Raw genomic sequence first — 27,634 nt, 5'->3', positions numbered from 1 at the left:
TTGGTCGTTTCCGTGTGCTTCCTGGAGCGGCTTCAGGCGATAGACTGACGTACGTGAATCCCATGCTGCCATGCATGCGGCAAGGTTCTAGTACGGCCCCTGTCGCGCCGTTGGTTGCATAACGCGTCCATGGTATGGTTGGTCGTGACCCAAAGAACCCGGCATGGATGCGTCTGGGTCTGGGTATGGGTCTGGGTCTGGTTGTCCAGGCTCAACAGGCTGTGAGCATGAGGGAGAAAGTGCCTGGATGGGCTCGCGGGAGATTGGGCCATAACGCGCGCAGCTTGGCTGCCGAGGGCAGACAGACAGCAACGCGGCCACAACCAACCCGTATGCTCGTTCCATTGTCCAACGTGCTCTCGGTGACGAACGGCTGAAGGATTCGAAGGCGTGGTGCTGCCCAAGTGACATGAAGCGAGCAGCATCGCATCATCGTACGTGTTGCATCTCGCCAGGCACAGCGCAGATGTTGGTGGGATAGCCCACTTTAACCGTCAATGAATGGCATTGCACCGGGCTTGAGCTGCGTCGATTTGCGTCGATTTGCGGCCACATGGCCCTGCCCTGCGTGGCGCCGCTCATCACAGCTCATGGCGAATCCGAGACCAGCGGCGGAAACTAGCAGACAAGACAGAAGAAGAGGGACCCTGACCCACACATCAGAGTGTCTAGTCTGGACGTCCGCCCTGGAGTCGAAGGAAAAGGAAAATGGGAGGGGAAGATGGGAAAAGAAAGCTATTGATTGCTTTCAGAGTGCCAGGTTGCCAACGTCGGCGGCCAAAGTACCATGTCGATGCGAAAGATTCAGGTGAGAGGGAGGGGAGGGTCTGGTTGGCAAGTAAAGCTGGAAGGAGCGAACGGGTCGAGGGGAGAGTGCCTGAGGGAACAGGAACAGGACATGGAACAAACGAACAAACAGCTCAGGCGACGACGGAAACTGGCTACGCTCGGCACGTCGGTACTTTTGCTGGTGCTTCAACCAGACCCAATGACAGCAATGCAGAGACGCTGCGCAACACAGGTAGGGACATGTAAGATATATCCGCAAAGTTGACGAACATGCATGGTTATCCTTTGGGCAGGGGGGAGTGCAAATCACAACAGCGGCCTCGAGTTCGTTTGCGCTGTCGCTCGCAGGTGGTTTGCTTCGGGCTAAGGCTGCTAACTAGGTACCTACCTAGGTAGCTACGGCTTGCAGGACTTGGTGGTGGAGGTGGAGGGAGCGGGTCGCGGCGCCCGCAATGGGTCTGGTCTGGGTTGAAAGGAAATTGGCACGTTGCATAAAGTACCCAAGGTACGGAGGAGGTAAGGTACCTACCTCCCTGCTAAGGAACCTAAGCCTAGCTGGTCTCGGCAAGACGGCGGACGACGGACGACGGACGACGGACGACGGACGACGGACCAAGAAACGAAACGAGGCGGTTGATCATTTGGAGTCATGCAGGTCAACCAACGAGAAAGAGGGTTCGCGAACATGCTGACTGCTTTCCCGCCCATGGAATGCTGATGAATCCCAGCCCCTTGGTGCATCCTTGCTGCCAGGCCGTTTCTGATGCGTCGCTTTCGCGAGGGCCCTTGAGCCGGTATCGCTCGTCTTTTGCAACCTTGGCCCCATCCGCGAGCCCGACGGATGCTCCAATTGCTCTTCCACGTTCTTTCCATGGTAAAATGCCGCCGTTGCAATGTCAAGCCGCAAGACGCAAGACGCAAGACGCAAGACGCAAGACGCAGGGCTTTTGTTTCATCCCCTGCCCGGCTCCGTTAAAGAGTTGTTGGAGGCCTGCGACGACGACTGCCCGAGAGTCGAAACGTGCCGGGACCGTTGGCCACAGGCAGTGTCGCATCAACCACCTCCATCCCGCTCCCGTGCAAAGCAACATGAAAACTCCCACCACCCTGGGATTGGGATGAGCGCAAAGACGCGTGCTGCCGCCCTGCACTGCACTGCACGGGTCTTGTCGCTGCAATTGCCTCAGATAGAACGTGACATGCCCAAACCAGACCCAGCTTCGTCAATGAGACGACGGGAAACTTGCAGCCGCCCCAGTGGCCGGCCGTCCTGCGCCACGGAGGCAGGACCCTGGCCCAGCCTGCATCAATTGTATCGACCAGACAAGACTTTTTTTCGTCGCAGGAGGGCAGGAGGGCCAGAGGGCCAGGAGGGCAGGAGGGGTGTGCGCGCACCGTGCTGCGCACCGTAGGGCGTCTCGCCCGCCCCAGCCGTGTGTGTTCAGGTCCCTCCCGGCCGACCTCGTCTTCGTCTCATGGAGCCAGAGCCAGAGCCAAGGCCCAAGCCCAAATCCTCTTCTTCTCCCTCTCCTCCCTCTCCTCCCTCTCTCGGCTCCCTCTCTCGGCCTCCCTGCTTCCCAATCCCGTTCCTCCCACCAAGTAAGCAATTGTTCCTGGGTTGCCGAGACTGGCGTCGGCGTCAGCGTCATCTCCGACCCTCAAACGCCTTGTCGGTAATGCTTCAGCTCGCTGTCGCTGTCGGCGCATCGGATGGACATGCTCTTGTCGGCTTCTGAGCTCGTCTTTTCTCTGTCGGCCCTCTCAACCTGAGGTTGAGAGCCCCTCCATCCTTTTTGGGACCCAACAAAGTCGACAAGTCTCGCTCCCGCCTGGCCGCGACAAACCAGCTCTTGGCCCGCCTCCCCCTCCCTCCCCTCCCCTCCCTCCTTGCTGCCCCCGCCACCCAGCACCAGCACCAGCTCCAGCAGCACCAGCACCAGCACCAGCAACCAGCAGCACCAGCAGCACCACCGCCCCCTGGACCCTAACCGCCGTGCGCTGGTGGTGTGTCTCGGTGCGTCAGTCCGTCCGTCCCTCTGCCTGGACCATTTGCGCGCGATCCTGCCAGTCTTCTCCTCGGGCTCGACCTGTTCAACAGCCCTTGCCCTCTGCGACCGCGCATCGTCGACCATTAGCCATCCCCGTCCGACGCCTTCTCTGTTGTCGTTGGATTCCTCGTCGCCTTGCTCACGGCCCGTCCGCTCGCAAGCAAGCCCTGGCTCCTTCCATTCCGTCCCACCGCAGTCGGAAACAGGCCGAGGCTTTTTTTTTTTCTCGCGACGCCGCAACAATGTCCAACACCGCTGCGGCAAGCGCTGCAGCAAGTGCTGCCACGAGCACCAGCAACGCACCAGCTGCGACGGCGGCGGCGGCGCCTAAAGCTGACGAGTCTGGTGAGCTTCCTCGAGTCCCACTTTGTCTTCCTAAGCTCGGCTTTTGGCTCGTCCCTGCCTGCCCCTGCCCTTGTCCGCAACCGACCCCCTCGTGTTCTTTTCGGCGGGCTTGATTTGCAACACGCTCGCCCTCATGCGTCCCGCTTTCGGCCTGTCATCATGGATTTTTTTCTTCTTCTCTTTCCTCTATTCTCTCTTTCTTTCTCTCTCTCTTTTTTATTCTATTTTATTTTATTTTATTTATTTTATTTTTTATAAATATATTTTCCTCTCTTTTCATCCCTATTTTGCTTCTTTTTTTGCTGCCGTGGTCTTGCGTCTTCATCTGCAAAATCACTATATGTTCCCACTTGCTTGGGCCTCGGGCTATTTTCCGTGCTGACCGCTCTTGCAATCGCTGCTTATATAGCTCCTTCAATCACCGTGAGCACGAAAGCGCCGTCCAACTTCCCCCCGCCAAAGACGGACAAACCCCGTCCGCACGTTTGCGCAACTTGCCAGCGCTCCTTTGCTCGTCTTGAGCACCTGAAAAGGCACGAGCGCTCCCACACCAAGGAGAAGCCCTTCGAATGCCCCGAATGTGCACGATGCTTTGCCCGTCGCGATCTGCTGCTTCGCCACCAGCAAAAGCTTCACCAAACCTCCACACCGTCTTCTCGCCCTCGCAATCGACGCGAGTCCGCCAGCGGTGTTACGCCTGCCCAAAGCAGACGTAAAAACAGCGTGGCCGGCGTGACTGCTGCTGGCGTCGGTTCCGCAAACGCCTCCATGAGACCTAGGGCCAACACCATCAGTCACGTTGACGGCGCTGCTATGCAGCTGCTTGCCGCCTCGGCCAATGCTTCGACGGCGCGGAGCATGGCTCACAGTCGTCATCCGAGCTTGGCCGGCCTCCCGGCTCACAGCCTGGATCATGTCTTTGGCGGAATGTCTGCCGTGCTGGGCCAGAGAGGTTTGCACCACGGTCTGCCAAAGCTGGAAACTTGCCCGATTGACGGCCACGATTTCGATGCCGGCGGTGGTTTGAGGACCGCGCCACCAATGGCCGTCTTTGGCCTGGAATACGATTTCGAGCGTCTCCTCTTTGGCCAAGGCTCGACAATCAACCCCAACGCCCTCCACTACAACGATTCTCCGCAGTCAATGGCGCTGGATCAAACGTCTCCTTTCGGGCAGAGTTTGAACGACGTTGCCGCCACTCAGCATTTTGATGATGGCCTGGACTGGGTGACGGGATTCGAGAACCACATGTCCTTTGGCGCCAACGAAACCGTGATTGACGGGTCGAGCCCGTCGGCCATAAGCACGACGAGCCAGAGTGGGATTAGCGATGTGATGGTGGATGGATCAAACCACCCTGCTCCAGCAGGGACGAGCACCATGTGGCAATCTTCTGTCATGGGACCTCCGCAGATGCCCAACCCGTTTGCGATGGATTTGAATGGTTCAGTCTTTCCAGATCTCCTTAGCGGAGCTCCTTTATCACCTCAGCCAGCCACTCAAAAGATCAATGACCCGTACTTTTCCGCGCCTCCAACCCCACTGAGCCCGTTGAGCAAGTCCGTTGTATCTGGATTGAATCCTCAAAGCTTGAAAAACCCATCGGCAGCGGCGGCGGCGGCGGCGGCGGCGGCGGCGACGCTCTGCTTCTATGCCGACCCGGACACCCCGTCAGCCCTGAACGGGGGAAATCACCACATTACTTCACCAGTGACAACCATAAAAGATGAGACCCGGACCACCATCGTGACCATACTTTCCCTCTGTCTGCCCTTTGGCAGCCGTAAGCAGTCCTCGTCTTCATCTGCTTCTTCATCTGCTCCTGCTTCTTCTTCTTCTTCTTCTTCTTCATTATCTTCATCTTCATCATCGTCTTCTTCTTCTTCTTCTTCTTCTTCTTCTACTTCCTCCTCCTTTTCCTCATTAGGCTCATCGCAGGCGTCTCCTGTCCAGTCGGGCGGCGACGCTTGCTCAAACCCAGCCCCCGCCGTCCCCAGTACCCAGGATCTCCAGAGATATGTCGCGGCCTATTTGACATGCTTTCATCCTCACCTCCCATTTCTGCATCTACCTACTCTCTCATTCGATGTGTCCCCAGAAACAACAGGCAGCCTGAAAGGTGCAGACGGTAACGGGTGCCTACTCCTTTCCATGGCCGCTTTTGGCGCCGCATATGAAATGGAACATGCTCAGTCCAGGGAGTTGTTCGAAATGGCCAAGAAGATTGTCTTTTTTTACCTGGAAGAGAGGCGGAAATCCGATGTTGGCAAGATTGACTTGCGATGCAGCACTATTCCGTCGGACTCGGCATCAGGGCAGCAGCAGAACCTCACTCGACCCAGCACGCCACTATGGCTCGTGCAAGCCATGCTTCTCAACGTCATCTACGGCCACACCTGTTCCGACAAGGTGACGAGTGATATCGCGTCGACCCACTGCACGGCTCTCGTTAGTCTCGCAGAATCAGCAGGTTTGCTCCGCCGGGGCCAGGAAGATGCTTCCGGTGCTGATGCCGCCGACGTTGAAATGTCCAGCGACTCGGGCCGGGCAGCGTGCCCAGCTGATGAGCAAGAGCAAAAGGAGTGGCTCATGTGGAAGTCGGCCGAAGAGCGAAAACGCACCGTCTACGCCATCTTCGTCTTGTCCAGCTTGGCCGTCGCCAGCTTCAACCACAGCCCGGCGCTGACCAATTCGGAGATTTGCTCGGACCTGCCGTGCGACGAAGAGTTTTTTGCTGCAGAAACCAGCGCCGCGTTTGCCGCCAAGGGAGGGGTCGAGGCAGCTCATCATAATTGCTCGAGTTTCTCGGACTCGCTGGACGAGTTGCTGTGCGCAAACGAGCGGCGAAAGAAGCATCGTCATCATCGTCATGTTCAACAACAGCAGCAGCAGCAAAAATTCGCCTCGCATGCTGCAAAGGCTTCAGAATCGCCCGTGACAGACCTCAAACCAAGCGCGTTTGGTTGTCTAGTGCTGATCTACGCCCTGCACAACTACATTTGGGAGACACGACAACGGCACCAAAACAGGACCTGGACGCGCACGGAAGCCGAGGAGCTGCTCACGCGAGTGGAACCGGCGTTGAAAGCCTGGCAAGTGGCCTGGTCCAGCAATCCGCAGCACAGTGTCGAACGACCAAACCCGTTTGGTATGGGACCGCTACCGGCGGACGCCCTCCCCCTGCTGGACCTTGCCTTTGTGAAGCTGTTTGTGGACCTCGGGCCGGCAAAGGAGAAGCTGTGGCAGCGCGACTGGGACGGCTTGATTGAGGAGCTGTCGCGCGCCGGCCAAGGGCAAGACGAGGTGGACGGGTGGTCAGAAGGCGAGACGGGACCGGATCCCTTGTCGCACTCGGCCCTACACCTGGGTTTCATGGATTCGCCGGCGGCAGCGCAGGATTACCTTGGCGGCGGCGGCATGTCGGTCGACAAGGCTTTCGGGTCGTTGCACGAGGCCAACGGGACGGGACGAGCCGTCCCCTCGGGGGAGAGGTGTCTCCGCATGGCCTCGTTGTACGCGGTGGACTCTCTCTCGATGAGCGACAGACTGGGAGTCACATTTGCCGACAGAAGCAGCCGCGAGCTGCCGATGCAAACAGCTCTCTGCACAGCCGAGTGCGCCCAGGTGCTCGCCGGATGGATCGCGGCCCTGCAAGAACGGGTGGGCCCGTACCTGGGCGTCATCGGACAAGACGCGATCGACTTTGGCCAGGTGCCCGCCCTCGTTCTGCTCGACGAAGAGGACGTCAAGCTGCTGGGCAAGATTAAGGAGATGCTATCCATGGCGGAGCTGAAGATGAACATGCGGCTGGCTTTCGGGGGCGGCGGCGGCTGCGTGGAGGGACGCGAGTCTGTGCTGTGCCCGGACGGGTTCGAGGGCTACGCGGCCAAGATTCTGCGTCTTGCGGCGTGGATGCTCGACCAGTCGGCGGTGTGGCCGGTGGCCCACGTGGCGGCCCGCGGGCTGGAAATGTATGCCAGCCACGTCCGCGCCCGGGCGGAGGAGTCTGTCCTGGGCGTCGCCATGACGATGTGAGGTGGAGGGGGGTTTGTATCGGTCGTGTCTGGTTGATTTGGCGGAGAGAGCCGCGAGAAGTCGAGGGTCAAGTTGCTGGCTTGCCATTTGTGTCTGTCGGTGCTGTTGGTGATGGTGATGGTGATGGTGATGGTGTTGTGTTGGTGTTGGTGTTGGTGTTGGTGTTGGCGATGCTGGTGATGTTGCTGGTGATGTTGCCTGTTGCCTGTTGAATGTTGCTGTTGCTGTTGCCTGCTGCCCGTTGCCTGTTGAATGTTGCACCGGCCCTAGGACGTCTGGGTCATGCGTCAAGTATTGGCATTAGCTAAATCTTTGAATTTACCGAGATACCCATTGCGCAGCGTGGATAGGTGCCGGCGAGTCATGCTGGCCAGCTTGGCGCGGACACGTCATACCATGCCATGCCATGCCAAGGGCCGTTCTTTTCGCTTTTCGCTGGCAACTCGTTGCTTGGTTTTGTTTCTGCTCAGTCTACGACGGCGCCTGGCAAGCATGCACGACGGGAGTGGCCAACTGCTACGCCCCGGCGTAGCAACCTAGGTCAGGCTAGGTGCCTCCCTGGCGCGGAACCCTGATCCTGGTTGACAGCCGCGGCTGATGTGATGATGCTGATGATGATGCTGATGATGATGATGATGACATGTTAAACGCCGTCGCGCTGGTATGGCCGGCGCGTTGGCTTGCTCGCGAGATGCAAGGTGCTCCCCCCGACTAGCGCTGCCGGGCCGTCCCGAGCGATGGACATGCCCGAGCTGGCGCAATGCAAGACTGTACGTGGTGACGTGGGCTGGCCATCCCACGGGACGTGGCTACAATGACGCGTCGGGAGGAATCAAAGAGTCTGTGGTGACGGGGCCCTTGTCGCTGGATACCCCGAGAACGCGGCGCTCGCAACCGCGGCGCTCGCGCCCACGACGCTGGAAACAGTCCGTGGGAGTCACAAGGGGGGCATGGCTGCGGTTACAACGCGTCAGGGACTTTCCATCACAGCCCGCCCACTGTTCAGCTGGCGTCCCCGAAACGTGGCCGTCGTAACCCACGACGCGTCGAGGCTCCGACACGCTGGCTGGGTCATTCTAGAAGACGTCTGGTGGCAGCCGTGATGCACAAGCGCGCTGCGTCAAAGAAGCGCCGTGCGCACGTACATCGCAGCGCTCCCCGAGGCCAAATCGCCCAGCGTCAATGTCAGTCATCACGGTCGCGCACCAAGCCAGAGGGCTGCTGCTGCTGCTGCTGCTGCCAAAAGGGGCTCAAAGCGAGCCAAGCAGACAAAGGCGTCTCGCAGCAACAGGCAAAAGAACCACAGGCACGCCGGACGCAGGCGTTGGTGACAGTCGTCAGGCATCTGGACAAGTCCGACTGGATGCTGTTCTATGGGGAAACGGTATCCCATTGACTGTTGTTACGGTGCAGCTTTTGTAACGGACCAGCAGGGTTTGAGCCAATAGAAAACCGTAAATTAAAGGGTACATTAGCAGACTAGGGAAATAATACAATGGCATAAGTACCGGCAATTCCCAGACTTACAAAGAGCTATGCACATCGGACTTATCGCACCTATACGGCCCGGCACATAGCGCTGTGAGGCTATTTCCACTCTATTAGGCTGTTAACTTAGCAGCGATACGGGCAGGTAGAAAAGGCGTTATTATCTAAGATATCACACTTATTGGCTCTATTAAAAATGCCAGAATTCTTAGTATAAGGAATTTAGTGATAAAGGTTTAGTAACTAGGCCAGTTGCCAGGAGGGTACTCCGTACCTAGTAGGTACTTAGCAAAGAGTGGGTCTGATACAAAAGCTGCACCTTAACACAGCCAAAGGGATACGCGCGCGTCACGTGACGGAGCCGTCGACGTTGCCTGTCCAGAAAGGTGGGTCCGTTGCAAAGCCGCGCCTTCTGACTTGGCACCTTGGCAGCCTTCACGTGTTCCCCGGCCGTTGTCTCTACCTGCCCCGACCTCCGCCCCGTCCTCCGTCCGTACGCGTAACCACCCATCGTCAACTTCCTCCCCACCTCCCGCACGGAGCCCCAATTCCACGAGTCTCCCCGCATCACCACCTCCCCCCAAATGGCCGCCTCCGACACCACCCCGGCCGCCTTCGACACCACCCCGACCGCCTCCGACACCACCCCGGCTGCCTCGCACGACGCCGCCCTCGCCGCCCTCGCCGCCCTCGCCGTCCCCCCCGCGAGCTACCTCCGCACCCACTCCCTCCCCTGGGACGCCGTCGCCACCTCCGCCCTGGTCTTCGCCCCCTCCGGCCGCGCGCTCGTCCTGCAGCGCGCGGCGGCCGACTCCCTCCCCGGGACGTGGGAGCCCCCCGGCGGCGCGGTCGACGCCGCCCCCGAGACCATCCTGCAGGGCTGCGCGCGCGAGCTGCGCGAGGAGACGGGCCTGGCCGCCCGCCGCTTCGCCCGCCTGGTAGCCCGCCCGCCGGCGTTTGTCACCCGCGCCGGCAGGCTGGTCGGCCGGTTCGTCCTCGAGGTGGAGGTGGAGGTCGACGCCGACGCCGACGCCGACGTGGGGGAGCCCGGCGTGCGGCTCGACCCGCGCGAGCACCAGGACTGGCTGTGGGTGACGGCCGACGAGGTGCGCCGCGGCGAGGCGCGCGGTAGGAGGAGGCTCGTGTTTGCGCCGGGCGCGAGGGCCGTGCTGCTGCGCGGGTTTGCTTTGCGGGACGGGGGTGCCGGGGATGCCGGGGATGCCGGGGATGCCGGTGCCGGTGATTGGCAAGACGAGGCGGCGTAGACGGCTTGTCGACGCGTCTTGGGACTTGTCGCCGTCGCCAGGCTGGCGGCGTTGGTGGCACCGCGCGTCGTCACTGTTTGCTTCTGCCTCGGACCTTGCTTTCGCCAGGCACGTCGTTTCATTGCTTCTGCCTCGGACCTTGCTTTCGCCAGGCACCTTGTTTCATTGCTTCGCCTGCTTCTTTGTCCCTCTCCTTCTGCGTCTTCAGACCTGCCCGCTTAGCCTGCACCATCACCTGCGACAAGGCAGCAACCAGGACTCGTCTCAAGCCAACATGACAATCCCCCAACGCCCCATATATGGACCACGCCACAAATCTCTGCTTCCCGGTAGACACACGCACACACACACACACACAAAAGTCATAAGGTAGCTCCTCTCTTCCCTTGCAACCCCCCGTCTTTCTACTCGACTCCCTCACTCTGCCCCGTTCGCCAAGTTGACCCTGGGTCGAGTCATCTCCATGCTCCTGCTGGGCATGCGCCCTCCTGGCGTCCTAGGGTTTCGAACATTGACCCTCCCGGATCGATCCAATATTCTCGCCGGCTGTCCGTCCGAATCTTCAGATTCCCACTCGTGGCCGTCCTCGTTCTCATACCCGTAGTCCGCCAGCCGAGCAAAGTAATCAGCTAGGCCGTCCACGCTCGGCGTCCCCACCACGACGTCGTACTGGGGAGGCGGCGTCATCAGAGGCGCGTCGGTTGCTTCCCCGTTCCCGTTCCCGTTCCCGTCCCCGTCTTCCGTCGCCAAAACAGGCGCGGGCGGTGGTGCCGTGTCGTCGTCAAACGCAGGAGGCTGAAAACTAGGCACCCGCAGCAGGTGGATCGGCCGGGGTTCGCCTTGATTCTCCGCATCCACCACATGTCCCACATGTCGAGACCAAGTACCCCCAACATCGGCTGCCGGGTTCGTCACCGCCGTCGTCCTCGAGGTCGTCCAACTCGTCGAGTGCGCCAGGTGAGCTGCTCGTGGTGGGGCAGGGAGGGCCTCGTTGCTCAAATCGACGCCTGCGAGGGTGCCGGTAGATGAACCCGGGGGGCCTTCGCCGGCAAGCGTTGCGGCATCGGGACAGCCGCAGGCAGACTGACACGGGGCGGGCTGACTGGTCGGGTTCGAGTAGGCGGGCAAGTTTGTGTTTGCCTGCGTTGCGCGGCAATTGAGCACAGTAAACGGTGAATCGATGCTGATCTCAAAGTGTCTGCGCTTGGTTCCAGTAGCATCTTGGGGATCGATGCGGCTAATCCTCAAGACAACCTAAGCGTGGGGAATGAAGGGAGAAAAAGAAACAACCACACAAGTCAACAATGTAATCATTCAAACCGCAACTCTCGACTGGTGTGCGTGCGTGCGTGCGTGCGTGCGTGAAAACTCACCTTGATCCAGTGATAGACATTGACATTTTTCCAGCTACAGTCTGGATGTAGCCTGAGGCTCTTGTCCTTGGCCATCATCTGACAAGTAGGAAGCTGTACGTTTGCTTCAATCTCGGTAGACCCCCACATGTGCTCCAGGCCGAGATCGAGGTCGCCGAGCAAGTTGTTGGCAGGTTCCGGCAAGGGTTCCACAGGCCTACCTTGCCTTTCCGCTTCCCGCGCCCTCCGCGCCTGCGCAATCTCCCTTGCTTGGCGGCGCTGCTCTGGACAGAGCTCGCCCCCAGAAAGCGTGTTGACTTCGGATGCGGCCCAGTTGGAGTCGAGCGGTTTCCCCGCCACCTTCTCAATCAGCAAAATCTTGCGTCCGCCGTCCTTTCGCGTCACTCGCCTGTCGCTTGTCCAGTACTCGATGGACTCGGTGACGTAGACCTTGAACTTGTGGACCTGGACCTTGGCCAGGGGAGTGAGCTTGAAGGCGATGGGGATCTTGGAACCGATCGGGAAACTCTTGCCAGAGATGACAATGTCGTAGTGAAGCTGATCTTCCCACTGCCTCGAGATGGAGATGGGTTCCGTGGTTTCCAGGGACAGCTGGTCCGGCAAGCGAACAACCGAGACCTCCTTGGTGCCGTGCAGGTTGGGCTTGAACGCGCCAGCTCGGTCAATGCTGGCATGGAGCTCCCACTTGACCGACCCGTACAACAGCTTGGTGGTTTCCAACTGGTGGTGGTCGATGGGGAGCTCGAAGGAGTAATCGTACGTACCAGGGTAAAAGACCTTGAATCCCTTGGCCTGCGTCGCGGTCGCGACGCCATTCTCGCCCTTGCCAAAGCTACGCGACTGTATGCTTTGAAGAGAGAGCCGTTTCATGTCCCTCGCCGTTAAGCTGCCCCTCGGCGTGGCGGAAGAAGGCAGCAGGGTGCCCGGGCGTTGCGCGTGTGAGAGATCCGTCAAGCTCGTGCTGCTCGAGTTTGCCGAGCCCGTCTTGAGCTTGTAGGTGCATTGGTTGCCGAATTCAGTCTCCCAGCCGTCGTGCATGACGTTGAAAAAGGTCAGCACCTGGGTCCGCAGGCTCTCCTCTTGAAAGACGTCTTGCTTCATTGGCGGGATGCCTTCGGGCCATTCTGTGCGCGCGCGGCCCAGCAGCTTTAGCTGTATGGCCTTGAGTTTGACATTTTTGGTCACCTTGAGCTGCAGCTTGCCGCGCAGCAGAGCAGTTCCGCCCTCACCGTCCCGAGGAAGTCGGCCGTCGTGATCGAACCCGTGAAGGAAGATGTTGCGCTCTGCGAGGAGGATAGAGCACGAGACACCGCTGCCGCTGGCGACAGGCTTTGGGACGTCGGTCACGAGCGAGCTGACGGTAGACCTTGCCGACTTTGGCGAGCGGGTCGGCATGAGGCTGATGCGATGGTCCGCGAGGTTGTGCGAGGAGGGACAAAGGGAGACGCTGTTGGCGACCGTCATGTTTTCTGGCTGGCGTGAGCGCGACGCCGACGACGACGACGACGACGACGACGAGGAGCCAAGTGACGGAGTCGGGCGCTGGGTGTGGGGCGCTGTTGGTTGGGGTTGCGCGGCCGGGCCGTGAACAGTTTCGTCATAGGCCGGGGGAGGAGGCAACAATGCTGCGGCCAATGCGGCGGCCGCTGGGACTGCTGGGACTGCTGGGGCAACAACAAGTGGCGGGTCTTCAGCCTTGAGGACTGCACGTCCCCAGAAGGACGCGATGAACTTGCCCACAACGGGCGGCAGCAGTTGCGATGAGCTCAAGGACTGTTTGCGATGCAATGCCTGGCTCCTGTGGCGGCGACTGGTGGTGGGGGTGGTGGAGGTCGTCGTCGTCCTCGTCGTCGTCGTCGCCGTCGTCCTCGTCGTGCCGGCGCCCGTTGTCGAGGAGGTGGCGGAATAGTCGAGATTCGAGCTGGATTGCCTGCTGCGCAGTCTTTGCAGCCTCCGCCTTCTCCGCCGTCTTCCACCAGGCTTTGGGTCGGGTCGTAGCTCGCGAGGGACGTAGCCAGCCGGGAACGAGACAATGTGAACAGCGTGCGGTCTAGTTCTTCTGGGACCGATGAGCGGCGAAGGAAAGTGCACGATGGAGGAGGCTAGTTGACTGGCGCGGGGCTCTGGTCGGTAGAAGATGCCGATACCGTCGGCGGAGAGCCAGGTACCTGATCGACGAGAGCGATGTTGGTGCCGCGGAGCTGACATGATGGTTTTGCGTCAACAAGGCCGATCTCCCGACTTGTCTTTCTGGGGCGCATGCGCATTCCCTCGATGGGGGAGGCGGAGGCAATGACCCGACTCCAACTGTGAGACGGGGTGCCAATGTGAAGCAAGGATTCAAAAGAATCGAAAAAGGGGGAAAGGGGGAAGTCAGGGCTGGTCATCTCTTCTTTTTTCTTTTCGGGGGTTTTTTTTTTTTTTCCGTTTTTTTCGACTCTAATATGGTTCAGTTCTCCTCTCCCTCCTATTCTTCTTCCGTCCCAGGCCAACTTGAAATGGAACTACTGGTCTGGCTTGGTCTGGCTTGGTCTGGCTTGGCCTGGCCTGGCCTGGCCTGGCCACCGTACCTGGCTAGTCTGTTGCTGACCGGATCTGGCCAAAGGGCGTGTGGTCTGCCGTCATCGAGGCAGCCGAGCCCCCGTACTTGCGGCACAGTGTACTACACAGGGTCGACCTGACAAGGCACGAAGCCCAGACACCCCCGACGCTGGTCAGGTAAACCGTAACGGATGGAGAATGAAGCTACTCTGGGGAATCCGGGGGGTTGTCTGGCGGTGGGCTGAGGCCAACAACTAGTCAGCCAATTGTGCTCGCGTTGCGAACTAGCAGGAGGCTTAACGCTGTGGAAGCAACCACGACAACCTGGCAACTGGTGCAGGCGCAACCCAATGAATACGTAGATGGTTTCGAACTCTGCAAGACCAAAGAGGAGGGGAGGGGGAAGGGAGATGAAGAAGAAGAGCGAGGGAAGAGAAAAGATCAATCACGCACGGCTTGCTTGGTTCTTGACGCTTGCCTGAGACCACCACCAATGACTGGGAAGACACAATCCCACCCGATTTCAGAACGTCGCCAAGATCGGCAAAAAAACTCCACAGCCAGGCATGGATGTGCACGGTATTTGATTGCCATTGCAAGGGTAAAACTAAAACAGCGGGCGCGATGTAACGACGGACCAAACGCGAAGAAGCACGGGGTTGGGCGGAGCCTTGGTGAAGGCAACAATGCGTTGGGACAACGAAAGAGATTTTCTTCTCACCTTGGCAATCTGCCTCGTCGAGGACCGTTGCTTCTTCAGACGGCCGTGGAAGAGTACCCGAGGAGAGGACGTATGTACGTCGTCTGCTTGAAGCTTGAGCTTCACTGCCAGTGGCGCGATGTAGCGGCAAGTACGGCGTACCCAGAGAAAATAGTTGAGTTCAATGGCACCTGACGGTTCAGACTTGGACGACAGTGGACGACAGTGGAGGCTGTTGCCGCTAAACCGTAAACGAGAGCGGACCAAACCAGACGGTCGCGACGGCAGGGTTTTGTCAGCAACTGTAAAAAGGGCCTGGTAGTCTGGAACCAAAGCAAAACTGTCACCGCGTCGTCGTCGTTGTCGTAGTCGTCGAATCTCGGAGTTGAAGAAAGGAGAGAGAATTGACCAGAGTCGGGACTGAATGATCGGGTCTGTCTGCCCTTTTTGTTGGGCCAGGTTTCGCCTGTGCCGACAGACGGACGGCAGTTGGCGACGAAGCGAAGTTTTTCGTCTCCTTGCCCGGACTTCGCCTCGCTAGCCCGATGATGGCTTCCGATGGGGAGATGCTCATCGAGCTCAATCCGTTCCGCCTCTGCCGAAACGGCGCCACCAAAAAAGCCACCAAAAGGGCCGCCGGCACAGATAGATGGGTAGTTGGGGGATCAATGACGAGGCTGATTCTTCGACCAGGGGCAGGTCGCAGTACCGTGCAGACGAGATGGCACACAGGCTGCGTGGTAAAAAGGAAACGAGGAGACGCGAGGCGAGGCCGGGACGTTAGGGACCTGGGGGGGGGGGGGGGGGGGGCAAGTGAAATGCGAGGCTTTGCTGATCCGCTTGGTCGGTCGACAACGAGACACTGACCTGACTGACGACAAGACAACACGACATGGACGCGCTCCTGGACAGACAAGAGGGCTTCAAGGCAGCGGTCAAGGCAAATGCACATGCACCTCTGTCAGCCGCTGAAATGCTGCATCGTCAGGTAAAGGTAAGCCTAGGCATCAATGATGCGATGCGGATCATGCCGGGCGTCTTCCAGCAGCTTCGTCAGGCGGGCAGGCGCCTACGTAATTGACATGTTGCTGCGCCGCTCCTGCTTGACCTGGGTCCACCCATGCCTTGCCGCCGGTGCCGTGGTTCTCCGCTGTTCTCCGCTAGAGCCTGGGGCCTGGGGCCTGGAGTCTGGAGCCTACTGGCAATCCGGCACCGCTACTCCGTACATTGTAGCCTTCAGGCTTTCAGCCATGGATGGCATCAAATCAATTCTTGCGGGGCGCACCAGCTGCCGCGTCGAGTCTACCAGGCCAGATGTGCTCGCCCCCAGCACGGCACGTCAAGGATTACGCACCGACACCGGACTTTTACTCCCTGCCGTCAACGTCGAATCCATGTCCCGTCTGCTCCTACGTGCCTCGTCCATGTATATTCTCCGTCAACCTGTCAGTGACGGGCCCGTTCTTCCAATGAGGTAGGGAAATAAAAGAAATAAAAAAAAAAAAAAAAAAAAAAAAAAAAGGAAAGCTCGCACCGCACCAGCTGCCACGGCCCCTCGTTCAAGCCTGACCTTGTTATGTATCATGGCCCTGGCTTCAACATGGGCAAAATGTCGGCGAGGTTATCCGAACGGCCGCCAGATCCGCGAGCCACGGCGCGTGACTGGCGTCATCAACGGCACCCCAAGCTTCGAGCGGTGGTGTCTGTCACCCTGGATTCCACACAGCGCCTGGGCAAAGGCGATTATTGACCAGGTGCTGCAGCAAAAAACCCCTCGGCAAGCCGGCTGCAGTGGAACTGGCGACTGAAATGGCGGCCCGTTTCGTTATTGGTTGGTCCACCCACCACCACCTGCTGATTCCCAAGCGACGTCTACAGCTGCAAGCCCTGGAAGAATCTGGATGCCTACCCAACACACCGCGCTCCAGAGGATGCCCCTTGCTCGTCTTTTCCAGTCGGGGGAGAAAGAACAACAAAAAAAAGACAAAAAAGAGGGGGAAAAAAAGAGAGAAGGGAAGAAGAAGAGGGAGAACAAAAACCCCACGTGGCCGCGAATCGCCGCCCTGCAAACAGCGCTGGTTGTCCTGTCCGCACGGCTTGTTATTGCGTCCTTTTGACGCAACCGTTTCTCTGCATCAGCCGTTGCAACCCGTGGGCGCGAATGCCCTGTGACTGCACGATTGCGGGCGGATTCTCCCCACGACACTGCAGAACGTGCGGCTGCCGACAAGTTGCCAGCTCGTCTACTTGATGCCCGGCGTGTATATAGATGCGACACGGACGGAAGCGACATTTTTTTATCGATACCCTACGTAGCAGGGAAAGGCTTCGAAATGCACGCCGTGCCGCCGCTGTTGATGTGCTGCTGGCGTTGTTGTCATCGCCTTGGTGGGACTTGTCTGCTCGTCCGTGCTGCTGCGGCCCTCACGTACGGTTTCCCTCGCAAGTGCACGTTTCGAGGTTTATCTGCCAATGGCACGCAGATGAAATGAAAAACGCCCCTATTTTGATGTCTGATCCATACCATGCTCCCATTCTCAAATTAGACGCAAGCGCGCCAACCGTGTGCCCTTGGGCTACCACCATTCAATAGTCCCGTGAAACGAAAGAGAAGAGGAATATTTAAAAAAAAAAAAAAAAAAAAAAAAAAACCACAAGATGATACAGACCGAAGCTGTCTTTGTTAAAATATCCCCGTGAAAACCTAAGCACTTACCCCTACCCCCTGCCCCGCGTGGGACTGTTCTCCATCCCTAGGTGCGTCATAATCTGTAGGCTTCCCCGTCAGCGGGTGGTTGGGGTCGTAACCAACCGCCTTCACGATACCCAGTCCCTTGGTGCGGCCTTCTCTGAAAAGCAGCCGATCGCCCGGCGCCAAGTACTCGGGACGCTGGACAAACCGAAAGGCCACAGTGGCCCTGTCGCCGGTCCGTATCAGTTCCCGGTCAATGTCGATAATGGCACAGGTTTGGGAGACGGGCCCGACGTGCAGCATTGCCTGATACTTCTTCTTGATGGTCGTGGCATGGGAAAGGATCAAGACTAGACCCCCGCGCGTTAAATCGGCGACAGCTAACATCAGAGGCACGGCACGACGCACCTTCGGCAACAAACTCCTTGTACACCTTGGGACTTGCCTGGCCCTCCAGCTTGGGCAGGACAACCATGCCTTTTCTCACGTCTTTCCTCTTCACCTTCTTCAGGGCAAAAGAGGCCGATTGGCCCGCGACTGCGGCCGGCGTCCGGATCCTCTTTCGCTCAATGGACCGGATCGCCGTCGAGGCGAACTGCCCGAGCGAATCGGGCCCTACCAGCACATTGTCGCCCTCGTGAATCACGCCGGACTTGACGACGCCCGAGACCACCGTGCCGGTAAAGGGCACCGAGAACGTGTCGTTGACGTGGAACTCGAACGGCGCGTCCGCGTTGTACCTGCCGTGGTGAGGGAGGATGTTGAGAAAGGCGCGCACCAGGTCCAGGTTCTCGCCCGTGACGTTGGACACTTGGAAGACGGGACATATCCTGTGGCTGACAAACTGCGTGGCCGTGTTGATGCATTCCTCGCGGTTCCTGATAAAGGTCGGCACTTTCCGGGCGCCGGGGCTTCTCATAATCTTGGTGATTTGGGCGATTGTCTCCTCGAGGATGTTGGGGGGGCAAATGTCAATCTTGGTGACGACGACCATGACCGGGACGTTGAGGGCGAGCGCGATGCCCAGGTGCTCCTTGCTCATGCCGACCAGGCCGTTGTTGGCCGCCACCATGAGCAGGCAGTAGTTGGGGCTGCTCGAAAGCAGGCCGAAAACCGTCGTTCTCAGGTATTTTTCGTGGCCTGCCAAGTCGCTGAACGTGATGACTTTGGCGCTTCGCTTTCCAATGTCTTCCCACGACAGTTTACCTTTGTTCCGGAAGGCGCCCGGAGCCCTGTAAGCTTGGCAACCCAAGGAAAGGCCATGCAGAGGAGCACGCAAGACTTACGCCCAGGAGTGTCAGAGGTGACGACCCGTCCCACACTGTCAAACCCCAATATCTCCATGCCGACCGAGCTGGTGCGCCCAGTTTCGATTTCATGCTTGTGACGAAACAGGTTGACTCGCGCCTTGCCCCGGCCGTCGTCAAGATCGCCCTTGACCAAAACGCCCAACAGAGAGCTCTTTCCGGCGTCGACTGCAAATATCCGTCAGCACCGGGAAATCTCCCACTGACCCCACCCGGGGGGTTTCGCCTTGCCAGAGAGGAAAGGAGACGAGACAAACCGTTGCCAACCACCGCTATTCTAGTTTCGATGACATCTCCGACACTCGAGGGACGTCGTCGGATCAGCACCTTGCCATTGCATCCGCCGCCCTTGTCGAGCTTGGCCTTGGTGCTGCTCTCGGCTTCAACCTTGCCGCCGACGTTTTTGCTGAGGAGGAGCTCGCAGTCGGCCCCGGCAGACTTGGCTGCCTTGGCCAGCCTGTCGTAGGCCGCATGCCATTCGTTCAGGGACAAGCCCATAGACTCGCCGTTGGTGTCGTACCCCAGCTCAAAAACCGTCTCCCCCATGCCCTCGGTTATGCGGTCGGCGATGACATCGCGAAGCTTTTCGTACGTGGCATCGTCTTGTCCGAGAACCAAGTCCCTCAGCGGTATCCTCGGAGCGGTGTCTGCGAGGTCCAGATTGTCAAACAACTCATCCAGTTCCTCGTGGTGGTCCGCGTCACCGGCGACAGGGGCGGCAGAAACCTTGGCCTGTCGTGACGCAGGGAAGCGGAGGTTTTGCTGCTGCTCTACATATTCGGCGAACTCGCTCAAGGCCTGTGTTTTCAATTTATTATTTTTTCCCCCGTAAGTTGACTGGCTTCGCTGGGGCTTGTGAGTCGGCGGAGAAGCTTACTGACTCGCCTTTGCGCTTCTCGTGTGCCAAGGCTTTTGCATTTTTGGCGGACATGGCCATTGTTTTAACGCCAAGACCAGGGGTTTTTTTATGCGGATATCCTCGGTATCATTGGAGCCTTTAAAGGGGGGGATTGAGAGGGAAAATGAAGGGAGTGAGTCATTCATCAGTTGAGGATATAGTTGAAATGGTCAACTTTGTCACTGGGCCCACTTAGATGTCGTCTTTGCAGTCATCCGTCGCCAAGCCGATCTCTATCGATAAGCCAGCCCACAACTCCACACTGCACTGTCCAGCAAGGGTACTGTGGCGAAAGAGCACAGACGGCATGCTGGGATGGAGTATCTACCTACATAGCACGTACCGTTATACAGGGAATGTTGCACAAAACGGGTCCGTCACGGACATGACATGACGTACGAAGCAACGAAGCTCTGAATCCGCTGTTTCCTTTCTCCCTTTTTTTCAGGCGGGAAAAAAAGAAAGGGAAAAAATTTTTACATGTCCATCTATTCCAGGCGACGTCGAAAGGCCAGAATAAACTGCCAGTCAGCGTATACTTGTCATTCTTGGTTTGACTGGTGTCTCAGCCTGGCCGAGGTGGCTGGGAGACAAGCACCTCTGTCATCAGCTTGACCATGGCGCAAATCCAGGGACTTTTTTTTTTTTTTTTTTTTTTTTTTTTTGGATGAGCCAATCCTCCCAAGGCGCACTCGAGCTTCGCCCCGAGCTTCGCCCCGACCCTCGAGACCCTTGCCATGCAGTGCTGATGCCGTCATGGCTCACGCCAGAATGTAAACAAGCCGCGCTGGCTTTAAAAGGCGACTTGCGGCGATACCAAGACAACACTATCACCTGTGCTTGTGGTCAGCCCAACGTCTGCACCGGGAGTCGCATCCACACACCTCGAACAAACAGCATTTCCGACTTGCGGCTGATGGTCTCGTCGTCATCGTCAACCGCGTAGATGGTCTCCTCGACGTCTCCGAGCACAAGGTTACAATGACTATCGTAAGCCTGGAGCGCGTCAGCAGAGATGGGGTGCTTGGCGTGGGAAAGGCTTCGTTCCAACAGGAGGCAAAGCTTACGTGGAGCTTGCCCTTGAGCTCTCGATCGCCTCTGAGCTTGACAAAAACCACCTCGTTCAGCAAGAGTCGCACCAGATCCAGCGGTTCCGAGACATGGCTGGCGCCGTCGCCCGCGTCGGCCATGTTGATCGAAGAATGGGTGAAGAGGGCGCTTGACGGGCCGGTCGATGCTGTTGCCTGGGGTAGATGGCGGGATTTAGCTGGGCGCCCAAAGCTGCCGTGCTGGCTTGGCTGATTGTGGAAAATCTTCAGCTTATGCAGTTGTCGGGTCAGCGGGCTGATATGCATCTACCAGGGCTGTTCTCGGTGGGCCCTGCACGCCCCCGCTTCTTGTTGTTTCTGATCGGCTGGGGTTTGCTTACCCCAGATTTGGCGATAAGTGATGCGCTCCAATCTCGCCATCTAACTCGCACGCACCAACAAGGGCTCTCTGTTGAGTACCTCTCTGTCGCGGGGAGGGGAGACCGGTCTGACGGCGGTGCTGATAGCAAAAACGGCCATGGCTTTCAGGAGACCTAGTGCTTCCTGGCCCGCGGCCAGCTTCCACTGGCGCACCGCGGTGGGCAGCCCGCACGGCCATCAAGGTCCTCCTGCCAGACGACTCTCACGACGTTCAGACGTGCCTCGACAACGCCTGGCCACGCTCTCGGACGCGCATCACCCCCGGCGTACCTTCACAGAGCCCGTACCGCTCAGGGAACACGGCACAGAGCTCCTCGACAACGTCCTGGCTGCCGTGCAGATCCAGGATCCGTACCAGGCCTACCACGCCTTTTGCAAGTGGACAGACGCGCTCGGGGATGCCAGCTCGCCCGCGCACCAGGCCGCCGTCCGGCAAGCCCAGGGGCTACCGGGACCCTCGCTGTCGGAGATTCTGCGCACCCTGGACCCCTTGCTGCCCGTCACGCACGACACCGCCCACGGCCTCAACCTGACCAAGGGCCAGGCGCAGTTCTCCGACGCCGGCAAGCTGCTGGACCAGTTCGGCGTGCGCGTGCAGCACCGCCGTGTGCTGCGCGGCATGCAGGTCCTCGCGGCGGCCCGCGGCGAATCCCCCCACCACCGAAGCGGCCTCGCGGCGGCCGACTACGAGATCCTCCTGCGGTGCGCCGGCGCGGCGTTGGACTACCAGGCCGCCAAGGACTTCTGGGCAGACATGGCCCGCCGGGGCCGGCAGGACCTGCGCACCGTCAGGACGTGGACCGAGTTTGTCAAGGCGCGGTTCGTGACCGAGCCGGCGTACTACCAGTTCGACCGGGCGCGGGTGGCCGTCATGGCGCGCGACATGTACAGCAACCGCGAGCCGCTGCCGATGGACCGGCTGAAGCGGCTGGACGACATGAGGCTGAGCATCAACGCCATGATGAGGGAGCCCTGGAACCGGCGGCCGGACGAGCCGGACGAGGACCTGCGCCGGCTGCTGCGGCGGCGGGGCGGCTACCGCGGCTACCGCGGCCACTGGATCCGGGCGCTCTGCTACGGCCACGACCTGGACGAGGAGCTCCTGTGCGCCTCCCTCGTCGCCTTTGCCAGGTCCAGCTCCCTGCACGCCATCAAGACGCTCGTCTTCAAGAAGCACTACGACATCGACATCGACGTGGGCTCGGCCCAGGTCTCGGGCGGGGCCGAGCTGCCGCCCGGGTCCGCCGTCCGCCCCACCGGCCGGCTGCTCCGCGCCATCGTCGAGGCCTTTGGCTGCATGTCCCACGTGCGGCTGGGTATGAAGCTGCTCGACTTTGTGTCGCGGCGGTACGCCGTGCCCATCCCCCCCGAGACGTGGTCCAACCTGCTCAGCTGGACGTACCTGTGCGCGTCCAAGCCCTTCCGGTCCATGAGGCGCATCCACGGCGACTTCCCCTCCACCGCCGTCACCGCGGCCGACGTCCGCCTCGTCTGGAGCGCCATGACCTCGGAGCCGCACCGCGTCGCCCCCACCTTCCACGACTACGACGCCTACATCAAATGCCTGCTCGTGCAGCGAACCCTCGGCGGCGCCCTCCACATCATCAGGCAGCACATACTGCCCCTTTACGCCCGCGTCCTCGGCGACTACCACGCCGCCCTCCTCGACGAGCTCGTCCAAAACGACAGCGGCAACGGCAACGGCAACGGCAACGGCAACGGCAACAGCAACGGCAACAACAACAACGACGACGACGACCTCGCCCGGGCGGCCACCACCCGCCGGCGCCTCCAGGCAGAGGTGCGCAAGGACTACGTGCACAACCGCATCGCCAGCTGGCTCGACCGCCTCGTCAAGACCGCCTCGGCCAACCGGTTCCACCGCGACGGCGCCGTCATGCGCACCCTCATCCCCAACCTCCTCGTCGAGTTTGGCGACTTCTTCCCCCCGCAGGTCCGCTACCGCACGTCCCAGGGCCGCGTGCGGCTGGACCGCCCGGACGCCGCCCGCCGCTGCGACTGGGAGCGCCGCCTGCGCCGCACGCTGCCGCAGAAAAAGGCCGGCATACACGCCCGCGACGCCGAGGGCTCCGACCAGCCGGGCTTTGCGTACCCGCGCGTGCCGACCCTGACGATCCTCGAGTGGCAGCGCAGACCGAGGCGGCGGATGGCGAGGGTCGGCCGCGTGCCCCGGGATCCGGAGCGCCTGGAGGCGTGGCGGGCCAAGCTGGAGGAGGAGCTTGCGCTGTAGCGCGACGCTGGTAGTTGGCGTGCTTGTTGATGGTGATGATGGTGATGATGGTGATGATGGTGATGATGGTGATGATGGTGATGATGGTGATGATGGTGATGATGGTGATGATGATGATGATGGCGATGATGGTCGATTACGCTAGATAGTTGGCCTAAGCCAAGTACTATCTAGTACCATCACTTACGGAGGAGGGAAAAACCGTGCTAGTTGCCTACCTGTCTGGTGAAACCCCCCTACGTACGTTTATTGACCTCTTCTGTCGTGTTTCCCTGCCGTAGGTCGATTGTTGTCCCGCCCCTATCATCCCTATGCCTCCCAGCTTCTCCACCATCCCTTCATTCTCTTGAATTGGCATTTTCGAATCCTACATACATACTCTCCTAGCAGCAACACCCCCTGCAAGCACCCCAATAACCCCAGCTAAACCCCCCCCTCCACCCACAAGACCCCAGCTGAGACCCTCGTATGGGTTTCCTGCTGTGAATACCCCCGCCAGACCGATTGCATTGACCCGATGTACGTCCGTAGAGCTCTGGGAGCGAGCCACGGAAAGCAGGGATCGGAGCCTTGTTGATACATGTAGTATCACATGTACCATTCCATGGAAGCGGTCCAGCACGCCCCTCCTCTGACGTGCCGTTTGGCGATGGGCCAAAAAAAAAAAAAAAAAAAAAAAAAAAAAAAAAAAAAAAAAGGGGGCAAAAAAATTGCGCGGCTCCCAACCGTCCTCGCGTAGTCAGCTGTCGCACGTCCCTGCCCTCGGATGAGGCTTTCCAGCGGACGAGCCTCGCCTGACTTGGCTCCTTTTCCTGTCGACGATTTTCCACGACTGCAAGTGGTCGCAGGACAAGTAGCCCAAGACAAGCAGCCGCAAGACAAGTAGTCCAAGACAAGTAGTCCAAGACAAGTAGTCCAAGACAAGTAGCCCAAGACAAGTAGTCCAAGACAAGTAGTCCAAGACAAGTAGTCCAAGACAAGTAGCCAAAGACAAGTAGCGCCAAGAAGAGAAAAAAAAAATGCACATCTCGTGCCTATCCACTGCGTCAATATAGCATAGCAGCACAGGCATTTAAACTCATCGAACATGGTTATGAAAATCAAGCTTAGATACCCTTGCTGCTGTACACCAAACCCTTATCCCGGTGCAAAACGTTGACAAAAAAGAAGAATCAGGAAAAAAAAAAAAAAAAAAAAAAAAGTCTTATGCCTATCCGCTTGTCAACGCAGCAAAGCAGCACAGGCATTTACACTCATCAAGCATAGTCACAAAAATCCCTTCAGATCATCTTGCTGCCGTGACGCCGAAGCCTCATCCAGGTGCAAAAGCGCTGCGCAACCGACCACCCGAGACCTCCTCCAACACGCGTCAGTCCGACCGGGCGACGGCTTCAAAACCCAACAGCTGCTTCCGTCAGAACGCCAAGCAGGCTGGCGGCAGCGCCGCCGATGCCAACGACGCCAATGGTCTCTCCCCACGTTTTCCTCCTCATGTGGCGCTCTTCGCGGCGGTCTCTCCGACGGTCCCGGTCGCGGTCGCGGTCGCGGTCGCGGTCACTTTTGTGCGAGTGGCGCGAGCGCTCGCCGCTATCCCGGTAGTCGCGGTGCCGTTGGCGTCGGTCGGAGCATCTTGGAGACGTCGCGTCCGCTGCGCGCACTTCGTGCGGCTCCGGGTCGAATCGGACGTGGTTGGCGTTTTTGTTCTTCAGGATGGGCTTGGGCGTGACAGTTGTGGAAGGGGAGGTCCTGCTCCTGGCGGGGGGGCTGACAATGTATGGATAGCTTCTTGCCGCCCGCTCGGACGGCTTGTCGTCGTCGTAGTCGGTGGCGTCGCTTTCGTCCCACAGCACGCTGTCGTCGCTGTCGTCGCGGCTGCTGCTCGAGTTGGCTCGACCGCGGTGGTGGTGGTGTCGAGCCTGCGGGTGCGACGGTGGTGGTGGTGGTGGTGGTGGTGCTGCTGCTGCTGCTGGTGCGCAGGCTCGAGCGGCCCGGCACTCGGCGCTTTGCCTGGCGTATTCTGCGACCTGCTCTCGGGGTAGGCGCCCTAGTATGGCGACGTATTCGGGCCGTGCTTCGTAACGCACGCCAGCGCGCTCGAGGACCTCTGGGCTGATGAGAGACCTCCTGACCTTTGTCCACGGTGCGTCCATGGGGATGGCCTTGCCGTACCTGTCGGGCGCCAAGCTGGCTACGGTTCTTGAAGCTGATGATGCCGTGTCTGCCGGCGATTCGCTCAGGGAGGAGGTGGTATGCGGGTGCCCCGTCGTCACGTGGGGTGGTGGCCAGCTTCCTGCGATGGCCAGAGGTAAAGGGTTCGAAATGCTTCGTGCTTGCGACGGCGGAGAATGCGGGTGCAAGGTCGGGTGTAGATGCATACCGGCCATGCGAGAGTTGAGATTGTCCATGGTGATCAGATCCTGGGTCGAGACGAGGGCGAGAGAGTCGCCCTGCCCGCTTGCACCATCTTGAAACGAGAAGGAGCGCTTATTGGCCGCCTTGGCGTCACCAGGGACCACCGGTGCTAGATCGAGGGTCCCACGTTGCAGCTGCTTCACGCCGGGGAGATTCTTGTCGCTGTCAGCGCCGGCGTGCAGTTCCCGTGGAGACAGAGGCTCCTTGGGGGGGACTGGAGGGGAGGGCTGGTTCGACGCAGCTTGCTCAAGAAGCCCTCTGACGGTCGGGGGCGCTCCACCGTTTGCAGTCGACACGGACTGCAGTTCCCGTATGTAGGCGCGAAGAATGTCCTGCCAGCCATATATTCTGTCAGCCACTCGGTCAGCCACTGCGCGGGCGGTCAGGGAGGCATCAGAACCTTGTGCTGCTGCAAGACTCGAGGAGAAAAGCCCTCCGTCTCCAGCTCGGACTTGAAGTCGCGCCACTTGTCGTCCTGGTCGTCTACGATGCTGCCCTCGGTATCCCGCCGTCGAAAGAGCCTGGTCGCGATGTCGTCCACCTTGTCCTTGATGATTTCCAGGTTGGCATCGCTGCTGTCCAGGGGCACGAGCTCGGGGGCGTTGCTTGCGGGATTGTGCAGCTGCACGGTGTCGAGGAACATGTCGATGCTGGCCGTCTGGGTGGCGAGACGGGAACGCACAGCGGCCACGCGGTCCGCCAAGCCGCTTGTTTCTCGGCCTCGAGCGACGTCGTGATTTTCCAGCACGGCTTCGAGCTGCTTGAGGGCAAAGCTGCAGTCCTGGACCAGGGGGCGAAGCTGGCGGGTGTAGACGGGGGCGTCGGCGCGCCTCAGCAGGGAATCGGGATCGGCCGCCTCGACCCGGAGATGCCGCAGAGCAAGATGGAGCTGGCGCACAGCAGCCGCGACGCCGGCGAAGAGGGGCGACGGGCAGGATTTGGCGCGGAGGAACAGGGTCCTGGCGAAAGCATCCGCGGCGTCGATGTGCTCGAGATGGGTGCTGGCGCTCATGGCTGTCGCGATGGATGCCGTGAGAGGAAACGAGGTTGATGCGGATGGCCCGCCCGGCTGTTCTCCAGGTCAGGCTGCTGGCGGAAGTAAACCTGGCCCGCCCCAAAGCGAAGCGGCGTTTGCGTCCGCGGTCCAAGTTGCAGTCCAAGATTGATCCCGTCTGCCGCGCCTACCTCCCTACGTAGTAGTAGTAGCAGTAGTAGCAGTAGTAGCAGCAGCAGCAGTAGTAGTAGTAGCAGTAGTAGCAGTAGTAGCAGCAGCAGCAGTAGTAGTAGTAGCAGTAGTAGCAGCAGTACGGAGTAGTAGCAGTAGGTAGGTAGGTATGTATGTAGGTAGGTATTTGAGCAAGTCAGCAGATATATGGAGGGCAGTGTGCCTCGTGACGGGCCCCACTTCCAGCGGCGATGGGAACGTGGAGTTATAGCACAGAGTCGAGTTGGAAGTTTGAACAATGGGATGAATATGGAAGGTTGTAAAGAACAGAAAGAATAGAGTTTGGCCCGGGCGAGGCTTGGTCAGATCTTCCGTCGCTGTCGCTGTCGCTGTCGCTGGTGTTGGCTGGTGCCCGAGGCGAGATGGGGTTGGTGGCGGTGGCACGAGGCACCACGGCGCCATGGAGCCCAAGGCCAAGGCTGCCGCCGCCGCGCCGCCGCTGCGCCGCTCCCTTGATGACTTTTGGCTTGCGTGAGACGAGACATTTGCCGGCATTGATTGAATCCTCGGGCCCAAGTGGTGTGCGCGTGCGCGCGCGTGTGCTTGGCCGGCGTGGGTGCTGATGGCGAGGAGCACAAGTCTCGGTACGTACAACATAGCATGGCATGAACCCGCATGTCCAGTGCGAGCAGAGCAGGGCGTGTGGCCCGCCGCTATACCGCGCTGGGCTTAGCCCCCCCAGCCTCATCGGATCACAAGCACGCCTCCCTCCACAACAAGCACGGCCTTCCCCTTCCCTCCAACAGATTGACGCTTGCAATCCCATCCCATCCCTCCATGTCCACAGCGCAATCCG

General features: G+C 59.5%; 8 protein-coding genes across 8 annotated transcripts; 3 read left to right on the top strand and 5 right to left on the bottom strand.

Moving 5' to 3' along the window:
- Nucleotides 1–3,079: 3,079 nt before the first annotated feature.
- On the top strand, nt 3,080–7,217 carry UV8b_07852 (uncharacterized protein; the record flags this gene model as incomplete). The annotated part of the gene is made up of 3 exons (XM_043145349.1): nt 3,080–3,182; nt 3,592–4,965; nt 5,110–7,217. 3 exons carry the CDS (start codon nt 3,080–3,082, stop codon nt 7,215–7,217), a joined length of 3,585 nt encoding a protein of 1,194 aa, XP_043001284.1.
- Nucleotides 7,218–8,026: 809 nt separating this feature from the next.
- Nucleotides 8,027–8,410, bottom strand: UV8b_07851 (uncharacterized protein; the record flags this gene model as incomplete). The annotated part of the gene is made up of 2 exons (XM_043145348.1): nt 8,027–8,293; nt 8,363–8,410. 2 exons carry the CDS (start codon nt 8,408–8,410, stop codon nt 8,027–8,029), a joined length of 315 nt encoding a protein of 104 aa, XP_043001283.1.
- An 879-nt stretch (nt 8,411–9,289) lies between these two features.
- Nucleotides 9,290–9,970, top strand: UV8b_07850 (uncharacterized protein; the record flags this gene model as incomplete). The annotated part of the gene is made up of 1 exon (XM_043145347.1): nt 9,290–9,970. One exon carries the CDS (start codon nt 9,290–9,292, stop codon nt 9,968–9,970), a length of 681 nt encoding a protein of 226 aa, XP_043001282.1.
- Nucleotides 9,971–10,387: 417 nt separating this feature from the next.
- UV8b_07849 (uncharacterized protein) lies at nt 10,388–12,807 on the bottom strand (the record flags this gene model as incomplete). The annotated part of the gene is made up of 2 exons (XM_043145346.1): nt 10,388–11,224; nt 11,344–12,807. 2 exons carry the CDS (start codon nt 12,805–12,807, stop codon nt 10,388–10,390), a joined length of 2,301 nt encoding a protein of 766 aa, XP_043001281.1.
- Nucleotides 12,808–17,288: 4,481 nt separating this feature from the next.
- On the bottom strand, nt 17,289–19,520 carry UV8b_07848 (uncharacterized protein; the record flags this gene model as incomplete). Its single annotated transcript, XM_043145345.1, has 5 exons — nt 17,289–17,626; nt 17,685–18,482; nt 18,563–18,751; nt 18,841–19,381; nt 19,461–19,520. The coding sequence occupies 5 exons, from the start codon at nt 19,518–19,520 to the stop codon at nt 17,289–17,291; spliced, it is 1,926 nt and encodes a 641-aa protein (XP_043001280.1).
- A 754-nt stretch (nt 19,521–20,274) lies between these two features.
- On the bottom strand, nt 20,275–20,671 carry UV8b_07847 (uncharacterized protein; the record flags this gene model as incomplete). The annotated part of the gene is made up of 3 exons (XM_043145344.1): nt 20,275–20,315; nt 20,366–20,477; nt 20,549–20,671. 3 exons carry the CDS (start codon nt 20,669–20,671, stop codon nt 20,275–20,277), a joined length of 276 nt encoding a protein of 91 aa, XP_043001279.1.
- Nucleotides 20,672–21,047: 376 nt separating this feature from the next.
- Nucleotides 21,048–23,201, top strand: UV8b_07846 (uncharacterized protein; the record flags this gene model as incomplete). Its single annotated transcript, XM_043145343.1, has 2 exons — nt 21,048–21,769; nt 21,842–23,201. 2 exons carry the CDS (start codon nt 21,048–21,050, stop codon nt 23,199–23,201), a joined length of 2,082 nt encoding a protein of 693 aa, XP_043001278.1.
- Nucleotides 23,202–24,592: 1,391 nt separating this feature from the next.
- On the bottom strand, nt 24,593–26,625 carry UV8b_07845 (uncharacterized protein; the record flags this gene model as incomplete). Its single annotated transcript, XM_043145342.1, has 2 exons — nt 24,593–25,945; nt 26,014–26,625. The coding sequence occupies 2 exons, from the start codon at nt 26,623–26,625 to the stop codon at nt 24,593–24,595; spliced, it is 1,965 nt and encodes a 654-aa protein (XP_043001277.1).
- Nucleotides 26,626–27,634: the final 1,009 nt, after the last annotated feature.

Source organism: Ustilaginoidea virens, chromosome 7, assembly GCF_000687475.1.
Source record: "Ustilaginoidea virens chromosome 7, complete sequence".
In the NCBI taxonomy this organism is placed as follows: domain Eukaryota; kingdom Fungi; phylum Ascomycota; class Sordariomycetes; order Hypocreales; family Clavicipitaceae; genus Ustilaginoidea; species Ustilaginoidea virens.
The sequence above is the reverse complement of the archived record's forward strand: the minus strand, read 5'-3'. Positions and strand labels throughout refer to the sequence as shown.